The following is a 12,198-nucleotide window of genomic DNA, read 5'->3' on the forward strand; positions in this document are numbered from 1 at the left end:
GTTATTTAAATCCTCCACCACAGCTTGAACAAGATGATCCAGCTTTTAATTGTGGAAAGTACAAAGGAGCTAGACAATCAGCTGATGCTAAAAGGTGTAGCAACCCTAGTGAGTTCAGTGTTGTATCCAGTAAAATTGGCTGGGGATCCAGACCATATTTTACTTAACACAACACGATCTACAAAAGACATGGGCCATTCAGTTCTTACTTAAGCGAACTCCCACATAAGGAGCCACAGGATAGTTACAGCAATTTTAGCTACAAGACTGATGTTTGTGTCAACAAAAAGACAGACAACTACAACACTGTATAGATTAGCTGAGTTCTGGCATTCGTATCTTAACAGTGGAGTCCCATTTCATTCAAACAGGCCTTTTGCTGCTCAAGCACAACAAACTTTTGGCAACATTATTAAAGGACATCTTTTGTTCAGGTACACATGGCCAGAGATTGTTATTGCCCAAAGAACAGCTTTCAGTACCTGCTGGGATCTCAGGATGGCAGCATCAATCTCATCCACCTTCTGAGAGATCGTATCACTCACTAATCTGTAACGTTCGTTGTCCTCTGTTATCATCTTGTCAAGCCCCTCTCTGGCCCTCCACGGCACCAACTCCAGGAAGGCACTGCCAACTTCATTCAGAGTGTCCAGTAAGCCTTTGTTGTTCCTTGCTTCTTTTTTCAACTCCTGAAAAAGGCCATTTAAAGTAAACATGCCAGCATACGAGCTGAATACACACAGCTTGCACTTTTTTTTTACTCTTTCAACTACTCCATGAGTCGACAACTGACATGTTTTCCACGCAAACCAAAGGCATAAATTAGCACACTTATTCTTAGCCCAGTTGTATTAGCTTTTTGATACTGTAAGCTGTTTGACAGAAAAGTGGGTGATTCTTGAAGAGATTTTCTACAGAATATATCTTAAATATATTTCTCCAGTCAGTATGACAGTCTGAAATTCTTTGTAATTTTGTAAGAGTTGTTAGTACTTAATGAAGCAACTAAAGAAAATAAAACTAATGGGTATTCTTTGCAACCTGCAACTCCTTAAGGAACTAAATCACCAGCAAGTGAAATCAGGCATGCAATAAAGAAAAATATGATGACTTCAAGTGATTTCTTAAATGAGCAATGACTGGATTAAATTCCAATCAAATCACACATTGCTTCAGGAATGAGTTTTTACCTGTACAGAAACCCCCACTGCCATTTCATTTCTTTTTATATATGTAAGAAATCTAATGGAAAGATTTTTTTTTTAGCTTCCCCTCAACATTGTCTGCACCATCCAGTTTATACCACAATTTTTCTTTTGAAATAAATATTGTTAAACAAGATTAGTAACATATATTTTAAATGCTGACTCTTTTTATACCTCACAGGATTTTATCCATGTCACAACTAAAGAATCAAAATAACTTTCTTTGACAACTTAAGAGTTTTCCCAAGATTAGGTAGCTGCTTGAATAAAAAGGAAATGTTGTGCTTCTCTTGTGCTAAAAATAAACCTCAGCCCAATTTCGTAAGTGATTATAACAGATGACTCTGGAAAGTGAGTTTGATTCTTAACTACTGTTACATTTAGTCAAATGATCTCATGCCAAAATTATTCACAAAACAACTTCATGCCAAACATGAGTTAACACAAAACCTAGCTGAATCATACAGCAATAAATAATTCACAGATTCTAAAACCTACTTTTTGTCTTTCTTGTACTTGGCTTAATTCTTCACCCTTTGGTATTTGAGTTTCATATGAGAGTAACTCCACCTCCACTTCATCAAGCCATTTGCAGAGTTCCTCGTGAGTTGAGTGCAGTTGACCTGCAAGCTGCAGAGCCTGCTCTAAGGTCTTGGATACATCAGAACTCAATTTTGTAATGTCTTTGTATCTCGCTTTAATGCCTTCCAGTTTATCTTGAATTATTACGACTTCATCACCTAAAATATCAGAGGGATGTTACTTCCTGGCATCACAAATATTTAAAAGCAAAAAAAAAAAAAACAACCCCAAATCCTAAACCCCACCTATTACAGAAATCTCAGTATTTAATTTATAAAATAACCCAAACAAGATGACAAGGTCAATCCTCTACTGTTGTAAAATATCCTACTGTAACTAAAGTCCACAGAGCGACAAAGTTTATCTCAGCTCAGGATCTGTCCTTCTATCTTTTTTCTGCTTTACTAAACTATTAGAAAGTAAGGACTTAGATCCAATATTTAACACAAATGTTCTTTAAAAAAAATCCACCCTCAAATTCACCATACTTCTTATAGAGGCCAAAAAAAAAAAAGATTTTAAAAGGGTTATTGAAAATGTGAAGGAAAAAAAAATCAACAAAATACTAACTAGATTTTCAATTACAGTAATATTTGACATCACTGTACACCCTCATTAGAATCCATTTGAAACACAACTCAAAAGGCTAAAATAAAAATAACCTACTGAAATTTGTTAGTGAAAATTCAGATTTCATTATAGACCATGCATAATGTCTAAGTTTGGAACAGAAAAGGATACCCCCCTGCCCCCAACCATATGTGTGTCTTAAAGAGTTCAGGAACTTTAGAAGTACTGGAAAATCTGGACAGATGTTGATCTACAGAACAGACACGTTGTGTACAACTGGAATGCAACTTTTCCCACAGTATTAGCTCCAATGGACGAAGCTTTCCTCTTGCAGTAAAAGGTAGTCTAATACCTCGTTCATTTGTGGATGCCTGCAGGGAATTGACTGCGTCCACTGCCAAACAGCCCTCCATTATGAGTAATGTCCATAACTTGCTATTAGGAATGGAATGCAGGTTCACTAAAATAATTTTCCATGAAAAATAATGAAGGATTCAAGGGCCAAATTCTCTACAGGCAAAAAAGGACTTTCGCTCACTTACATGAATAGTAAAATCGGCCCAAAAACATAACCTACCTTGACCTCAAACATTTATTAAAATAAGCAACTACGACTGCTTTAACCAGCAAATATGGACTAATATTTACAAGTTCCACTTTAATTTTCTCATAAGCACTTACAAGTACAAGAAAAAAAAGCCTGATGAATCACGGTTTTATATAAACTCTCACCTGTTGTTTGCTTGAGAAGCTCTAAGCCATTTTGTATAGCCAAATCAACATTTTGTTTTCTAAGAAGAATCTCTTCCTGAAGATCCTAAGAGAAAAGGCCATTTGTGTTAGCACAGACATAACAAATTATATTATTTTTATTTGGAATAAGCATAGTGCCATTTTAAACAAAATATATTAATGAAAAATAAATGAAGTATGGAAATATAAATCAAACTAAAAATGAATTAAATAATGAATGAACAGAAATAAAAATACCAGTAGTTCAGAGTGCTGTTTCTCAAGCAATTCTGTGTTGCAATCTTGGACTGACAATTTGCTCAGTTTATCATGGATTTCATTCAGCCAGTTCATCAATTCAACTTCGTCCTCCCCAAAAATCTGAGCATTGCTGTAAGCTTGCTGGAGAAGTTCAGACCTGCTGTTGCTCTTCTCTTGAATCTCAATGTATCGGGCCTGAGAAGAATCTAGCTTTTCCTGCACCATATCTTTATCTTCCCTGGAGCTCATAGTCTTTAGAGACTGACCAGTGCTAATGGCCTGATGTAAACTCTTATTGTGAGCTAGGACATCATCTTCTAGGGCCTATATTTTTTTAAATAATGAAGAATAATGGAAAAGAAAATCAGAAAAACATAAAAGAAATGTAAGTGGAACTCAATAAAAACTCAACAAAAAAGGACATATTGCCAAAGTAAATATATAAAACTCAAATTACAGAAAAAAAAAAATCAGTATGGTAAAATATAGGTACACCACAACAACTTTGCCAGTTGTGTTGTACTTTACAGAAGCATCTAAAAAGAATGACACAAGGAAGTGTGTGGTTTGTATCTTACTTTATGCTGAGAAATTTGCTGCTGCAGTTTGGAGGCCTGCGTTCCAATGGGTTCTGCATTTGCAAGCCTCTTCTCTGTGGCGGTCAGCCACTCCACCAGCGGCTCCAGAGCTTCATGGAACTGCTGCGCTACCACCGAGATGCCTTCCAACTGACGGTTCCTATCAACACGCCAAGAGAAAGGTTATTTTTTGTGATGAAGGAAGTATGCAATAGTTAAAAAAAAAAAAGCCCTTTGAATCCTTTGCAAAAAAAAAGAAATAATTCCGTCTTATTGTAGGAACCAGTCACCAAATGAAATAGAAATAAATCCATGATACTCAATGAAAACCAAGGTAAAGTAAAAATCAAACAAAATTTAAAAAAAGCACCTCCGAAGCTGTTTGAAACTCTTTTAGCTAATATGCAAGTTTTGCAAATAAAAAGAGTATCACTTTATTCATATACTTTTTGCTGAAAATAATCTAGCACTCAATTCAGCAAAACATTGTTTTATACCCAATTAGGATAGTTCTCAAGTTTCCAGCTGTCTTTAAGCATAAAGTTACATTCCCTTGACTATTATACATGTTTTAAAGTCGGGCAAAGGCTTTACTGAACCAGAACATGTTGTCATGCTTCCTCAGCATTGTAAAATATCTTTAAACATTTGTTCAATGATGTGAACAGAACTATTTGGCTCCACTTTTGCATCTCTTGTTCTGGATAAAAGCTCTCAACGAAGTTAGTGAGACAACGTTAATAAAGCACAGAGACTTGACCTCCAAAATAAAAAAGCAGTATCTAAAACATTTCTGTTTCAGATTATTATATTTCAGAGAAGGCTCTTGATTACAGGAAGAGTCTTCTCTACAACCACTGTTGAACAAATTTCATTCAAGCAGACTTTTAAGAGAGATTTGCCCTATGTGAAAAACATCACAATATTGTCTTTCAAATGGGGATCTCTTTCCAGATAAAAGCTATGTTTATACATGCTTCCCAAGGCTTATAAACAAGGTAGACTTGACACACACAGCCACAGAACGCTCAGTGAAGTACTCTACATAGTTTTCAAAATCATCCTCAAATCTCCTCTTCACCTTCAAGCTGGTGAAGGGTCTGGAGCACAAGTCTTACGAGGAACGGCTGAGGGAGCTGGGACTGTTTAGCCTGGAGAAAAGGAGGCTGAGGGGAGACCTCATTGCGCTCTACAACTACCTGGAAGGAGGTTGTAGCGAGGTGGGGGTTGTCTCTTCTCCCAGGTAACTAGCGATAGGACGAGAGGAAATGGCCTCAAGTTGCGCCAAGGGAGGTTTAGATTGGACATGAGGAAAAATTTCTTCACTGAAAGAGTGGTCAGGCCTTGGAACAGGCTGCCCAGGGAAGTGGTTGAGTCACCATCCCTGGAAGTATTTAAAAGACGTGTAGATGAGGCGCTTAGGGACATGGTTTAGTGGGCATGGTGGTGTTGGGTTGACAGTTGGACTTGATGATCTTAGAGGTCTTAATGATTCTATGATTCATTTCTAGAGACTGGCCAAAGAAAAATTGAGATGAGCTTGCAGCTAATAAATGGCTTAGAAACAGTTGCAATTTGATTTTTAATTAAATATCACCGGACTGGGAGAATAATATTAAATTAAACATGACATTAACATTTACCCCAGCTAATGAGTCAGATTCCTTCAATTAAAAAAAAAAAAAAAAAAAGAAGGAAATAATGGTCTATTAGTGGTTGACTCTACTAATTAAATAATCATATTATTAGTATGAGGTAACAAAAGAGGTTCAGAGTAAAGGAACTAAAGAGAGGCTGCCAGAAGGAGTAAGAGACAACAAAGGTGAGTTCAACGCTACTCTAAGTGCCCAGATCCCAGCACATCCATTTGTTCTTCACTGTAAAGCTTCGCTGTTCACTTAAATTCCTTTTCTTCAACTTTCAAAGTCCTTTCTTGTTCTCAATTATATGCTTTTTTCAGGTCCTCTCTTACACACACTCTTCTTCTCTCTACTTTGAACAAGGCTGTCCTTTTTCAAATCCCCGCCCAGAAAACACGTTCAGCAACCTTTTCAACATAGATTTCTTAAAAGACACTTTGCAGTTCATAACTTTCCAGGTATTTTATACGTCGACAACAACTCATAAATCTAAGTGTGTATACACAGATATCGTGTGAATGTTTTTTTGGTTTTGTTTTTTTTTTAATTGGAACTTGAATTGGACTGCAATGTCTTTAAGAGACAGTGTTTTCTGTGTTGCTAGAATATATCTACATACTTTGATGTCCTTATTCTTCTTGAGAACTAAGGGAGCTCAGCACCTTGCATAAGTACATCAGCAACTGACAGTATGAGGATCTCTAAGTTGTAGAAACTAATTATATGGATGGGACCAAACAGAAAAAGGGAGGAAGAGTTGAGTGCCCTCTCTTTGTAGCAGCATGTCAGGATTTTGAAGTTCTGAGGGAACATCATTATTATTTGTTAAGTGTAAAATATGCACTTGATTCTATGCAAAACAGGTTCTTGCATCAAGAAACTTGCATTCTAATGAATTAACAGAGATAAAATATTCACAAGATACATATGCAGTTAATCCTAGCAGATTGTAGCATCTTAGGCTAAACTTTTTTTAAAAACTTTTGGTCTATTCAAGTCACTTCTCTCCACTTTTCCTTCAGAGGACCTATTATATCAACATCAAGACACAATAATGTAATTTAATAACAAGATGATAGTACTTACAAGATTTCACACTATAGAATTCCACATGCTGCCTCTAATCATCTATCACATGCTATTTCTATATTTTTCAAATCTATGAAAGAATTTCAAATACCTTGTTTCAGCTTTACTGAGCAATGCATCCCATCGACTATCCAGGAAACTCAACTGTTTCAATATTTTCACTCTATCAGCAGGTTCTGCTGACTCTGCAATTTTCTCCCCTTCACGCTTGATTACCTCAACGGTAGGCTTGCGGTCATCCAGCAACCTCTGGAGAAGCTACAGAGAAAGCAATCAGGCACCGGGTTATTAAGAAACAGTGTAATAACACAAGTGTAAAAACAGAAGGAGCTAGACTTCTTGAAAACCTGTTAAAGCAAAAGCCTATATTGTGATGAAAGTGCGAATAACGCTAATCAAGAGAGACACACACACACACACACACACGACACATCAACGTGCCCGCCTCCCCCTGCTCATTTTAGTTTCTCAATGGTTTTGCTATGAACAGCAGAGTTCCACCAAGCCCAAACAACCTCCTTGATTTCTACAGGGTAAAGGTGTGTGGCAGTCCGAAGCGTGAACATATAGAGGAAAATGTTCTATTTAATACCGTTAAGGGAAACAAGCTATTTAGAGTATCTGATACATTTTATAGGAACATTTTTGAGAAAGCTGCATGCCCTTCTGGATTTGGCAACACAAAGATAATTCTGATACATACAGAGGTAGAAAAATAGATATAAAAACTACTGTATAATTGACTCAGCACTTGTTTGAGATACAACTGAGTTCACTGATCTAGTCCAGTAAATTAACTTCTCCGTGAAGAATAAAACACACCTCTGTCTAAAATCCTCCCTTCTTCCATTCTCTGGTTGCCTTTGGTAACATTAACATTTTGCATCTGCAGATATCCCAACCTGACAACCTGTATTGGTTGGGTGGCATCTCTGGGTGGCAGTGGGCCACGCAGTTCAACTGCATTGACCATATGTTTCATGAGCTACATTATGGTTCTTTTTTCTATAACCATTATGAAAATTTGCAAAAGTTGACAACAATGATAGCACTTCTACATTAGCACAGGCCTTTTCCCAACAGCATTCCAACTAATTACCAACAACGATCAGATCACAATCAGGATCAAGAGCCAAGTCCATAATCTGCAATATTACCTTGGAATTATTACAATGAAAATTTACTAGTTTTTATTTCCTACTTTCCAAATGGCCAAACACTGGATTTTATGCTTTCTCTTTTTCCAAAGGACCTTTAACAATCCTTTCCAGATAGTGTTAATAATTCTAACCAGAGCTCAGATTGCACAGTGTCACTCTTTGTCTTATGTCCCAGAAGATGAGCACTTCTCCCAAGCCTGGACAGATTTCTTGAGTATCGAACAGATGGCTGCTTTAAACAACTCAGCACACTTCAGTGTAATATAATACACTTAAACAGATTTTATGCTTTGCCAAAGACTGGGAATTTATTCTCATTGATCCAGTCGAAGGAGAGATATTCTGAATGCACTTCACTTACTTTCTGTTCTTGTATTTGAGCCTTCACAACTTTGAATTCAGCAGATGGTGGTTTCTGATTAGCCACAAGGTCTTCTGTATCAATGAGCCAGCTAAGCAGAGATTCAAGGGCATCCTGAAATCTCCCACAATGAAGGAGGGCTTCCTGCAATTGAGCAGCACGCTGGGCAACCTGAAAAAAAGTAGAGGATCAGACTGTACTCACCTTTTTATTTCTGTGAAATAAGTAGCCAAAATCTGTAGAAGATCTGGCAATATCACTAACAAATACTCGCATTTTCATAGCTAGTCATAACAGCACTATGGCACAATTTAGCATTAATCTCTTGGGGCTACAGGCATCCAATGAAAAGAAGAGGTTGCTTCCCAGTAAATCAGACTGCTCTAGCAGTTCCTTACAAGAGATACTCCTGTTTTATATAGCTACAGTATTATGAAGTACACTGACAGCATGTTTGTGTTTCAGATGGTCTTTATTTTCCTACAGAAAGACTGAGGCAGGAACCCAAAGTAGCAACTCTTAATAATGGCCAATAACCCCTTCAAAGGGAAGAAGAAATAGGAAAGGAGAAGGCAAATAGGTAAACCACAGGTGTCTGTGGTTCTGCTGCATCACTCCTTCAGGAAGACAGCGTGGAGGAAAGTGAGCACCGTTTCTACTTCCCACCCTTTCCATTTTCCAACAGCAGCTACTGCTGGAAGAGGACTCTTCAAAAGCACAGAAAAACATCTACAGCCAGTTTTCCAAAGCAGTGGTACCTTCCGATGTCTCAAGCAATACAATCCTTAAGGTGCTATAAAGGCAATGTGCCACTAGTCACACAAAGCTGGACTGTATCGCTGCTCTGTGCACTGCGCAGGTACGACAGTGCACGTGAACGAATACAACAGAGTGAAAAAACATGTGAACAAAGACTGAAGAAGAACTACTTGAAAGTGGCTGGCTACAAATGACATAGCTACCTTTCCCATGAATCTCTCACAACTCCAACCTCTTTGATTGGGTTATCAAACTTCCCTGCTCTGCTTAAGCAGGAAGGAACACATAGTCCTAGAGGAGTCTTTCCTGAATAAAAATCCAGGACAGACCTACAGAAAGTTTGACAAAACCTTATAAATTATAGTAATACCTCTGGCTACTAGTGATATAAATCTTATCCTCAGAATTACCAACAAAGTGATTGTGTAAAGTAATATAATTCATATTCTTAGTCAATATTTAATTTCCTGTATTTTGAAAGACGTCAGCAAGCAAATAATCAAAAAGCAGAACACAAAAAAAGCAGAAGAGTACACAAAATAATAACCTTCTTATTAAGAGTCTTCCATCGGGTGTTGACATCTTCAAGGTCATGTTCAAGGTTTTCTGTGTTGGTACTTTTAGCAGCACTTTGAATAAGGCCTTGACCCAACCAATTTACCTCCTGTTGTTTTACTTGCAGCGGTTCAATTTCTTCTTTCTGGAATACCTGCAATTGAAATCCAAGACACGTGAAACATTGTATCTTCTGACATAAAATGTATCTGGTGTTTTACATCACAGTATGCAACAAAAAAAATGCTGAAAATTGGTGTCTAGAAGAAAGGAAACCATTCCTCATCAGCACCTTCCCAAAAAAAAAAAAAAATTAATAAATCTATAAACAGAAGAGACTCAACCTAAACAGAGTAAATGCAATACACCATAGAGGGAAAATGATGTACGTTTCCATGAGTAGTTTTAGACAGGAAGGAAAGGGGGAGAGAGAGAAGGGGGGAAAGTTGGGGGAGGGGGGGGCGGGGTAGGCGGGAAGAAAAAAAGAAAGAACTTCTAATAGAGGAAAAAATTCAAGACCGGAGAAACTCATCTGTTTAATTATCTATCTACAAAATCTACCAAAAAATGGCATAGAAGGATTGTTAAGTTGTTCGCAAATAAATAAACAAACACACACCATGAGAGACAACTGGGCATTTTTTTCCAAATTAGGACAAAAGCAAAAGTTTTAAGTTACAGAAGCAGTGAAGGAAGAGATATTTTAATGTAGTTTTTAGGAGTATATAATGGTAACAAGTGAGGAGGAGGCACTATAGATACTGCCGAAACAGTATCCCAGTGGATGCCCAGGAGAATGGGTTTTCATTCAGAGGAATATTCTTGCAAATTGCGAGGGCTTTGACCATACCCAAACAGCAGTTGCAGCAGTTTTCTGTTTGCTTTATTTTACTCTTTCAGGTATTTAAGCTTTTTCAGAGCCAGATTATTACCATTAGCAACAGCAATGTAAATCTCCATTTGTATTCAGCTGCATTAGGCTGCACTGACACCAGTGTCAATGAGATCAGAAAATGGCCTGAAGCCCCTGAATTAATTACACAGGCCAGTGAAAAATAACCAATGAATAAACAATGCTAAAGAATGCTCAACTTTTGACCCTAAATCCTTCTATTTCTATAGCAGCATTCAGTAACAGTTTTGGTGTACACTTAGTGCATTCAAAGCAACCTTTCTCAGCATCCTGAAAAACAGGGATCACTTTGAGTATACCAGTGACTCTGCTCTTTTGCACTAAACACAGTGTGGCAAGTGGTTGCTTTTAAAGCAGCAGACCTCAGGTGGCTGAGCACGCTTCCACCAGCTTGACAAGTCAATCTAGAAACTAGAGCAACCACACGAAACACGAGGGGTAAAATAAATTAAGCACCCCTAAGAATTTTGTTCCTGCGGACAGAAAAACCTGAAAACTCTAAGACTCTGGTTACATGAAAACTGACAGAGTGCAACCAGCTGGCTGCTCCCAGAAAAAGAAAAATGCTTGTGTTTTTCTTGACTGTAGGGTAGAGAGGAGGCAGAATAATATTTCCACACAGACTCAATAACAAATTCTTCTTTTATGTGCCATAAAGCCTCATCTTTTGAGAGCAACGTCCTATCACAGGGAGGACTGATCTCCATAATCTGCCCTTTAAAAACGCATGCATTCTTTGCAGAGAGAAGCTTAAAATAAATTACAATTATTGCTGAGGCCAAAGTTTACCAGAACAACTTAGCAACAAAGCCTGAAGTATCTCAGATTTCAACCAGAGTGGGAAGAAAAAAATTACAGACCAGACAAACACCCCTTCCTTATTACAAAGCTTCACTTCTTACTCTCTTACCTCATCCGCCACTCGCAAAGCGCTGCAAGATCCTGCGCTTTTAAAATACTACCGTAACATCAGATGAGCTTTCTGGCACCCAAACGCAAAAGGCAGCTTTCAGAAGAGGCGGTGAGCCTTTAATCTGCCTGCTTTGGAAACCACAACGATCTGATACCGTTGCTTATACCTTGATGAGTGAGGCTGCTGGGGCTGAACACATGGGCTGTAGCTGCCCTTGAACGGCATTGCCTGACACCAACATGGGTGCACAGAGAAGACACTCCACACCAGGAGTAACAGGCACCAGCTGGACAATAAATAACGCTGCCCCACACAGCTGGAAGTAATCATCCCTCTCAGAATTTGCCCCTAATTCATTTTCTGAACTGACCATCTCACCTATTTTGGTGTGTGCCATGCAAATGACACTGATTACTACATCTGCCGAATTAATAAAAAATGACATTTTTGCGACAACAGAACTTAAGAAAGCTTTAAACAAATATCTTTAAGGCTGCATTACAACTATTTCACAAATCTCTGGATTTTTTTTTTTAAATTACCTTGTTAGACAGTAGGCCATTGCAGACTGTATCCAAGGTTTCTTGGATGCCAGTAGTCCAGATATTGCCTTTACTTCTCCCTGGGATAGCTTTTGGACAGTTTACAGTACTACCAAATTCAAGCTGTTGAACAGAAAACGCCATTTCATTTGAGCCTGTACGTGCTGTACTGGATTCCTCTGTATCAGATAAAATCTCGTATTTTGCTAAATCCAAGTCACTAGTATTTACAGCAACATTTGTACAATAAACATCTACATGATGATGTGCATCATCCACATAATCCTTCTCTACTGTTGTGACTCGTGTTTTAGTTTTTTCGTGAACTTCATATGCAT

The 12,198-nt window shown here is 37.9% G+C and overlaps 1 protein-coding gene across 5 annotated transcripts in view; it reads right to left on the minus strand.

The window, feature by feature from the left end:
* The window catches only part of DST (dystonin), a 313,438-nt gene that overhangs the window by 61,031 nt on the left and 240,209 nt on the right, over positions 1–12,198 (minus strand). For 4 of the 5 annotated variants that reach the window (XM_075145250.1, XM_075145248.1, XM_075145252.1 and 1 more), the window contains 8 exons: positions 9,485–9,646; positions 8,179–8,349; positions 6,749–6,915; positions 3,929–4,088; positions 3,348–3,674; positions 3,090–3,174; positions 1,704–1,945; positions 483–689 (listed from right to left, as the gene is read on the minus strand). In XM_075145250.1, the coding sequence (XP_075001351.1) occupies positions 483–689; positions 1,704–1,945; positions 3,090–3,174; positions 3,348–3,674; positions 3,929–4,088; positions 6,749–6,915; positions 8,179–8,349; positions 9,485–9,646 (1,521 nt within the window). The remainder of the gene's footprint in view (positions 1–482; positions 690–1,703; positions 1,946–3,089; positions 3,175–3,347; positions 3,675–3,928; positions 4,089–6,748; positions 6,916–8,178; positions 8,350–9,484; positions 9,647–12,198) is intronic. The other variant, XM_075145253.1, reaches the window with a different exon arrangement.

Source organism: Calonectris borealis, chromosome 3, assembly GCF_964195595.1.
Source record: "Calonectris borealis chromosome 3, bCalBor7.hap1.2, whole genome shotgun sequence".
Taxonomy (NCBI): Eukaryota; Metazoa; Chordata; class Aves; order Procellariiformes; family Procellariidae; genus Calonectris; species Calonectris borealis.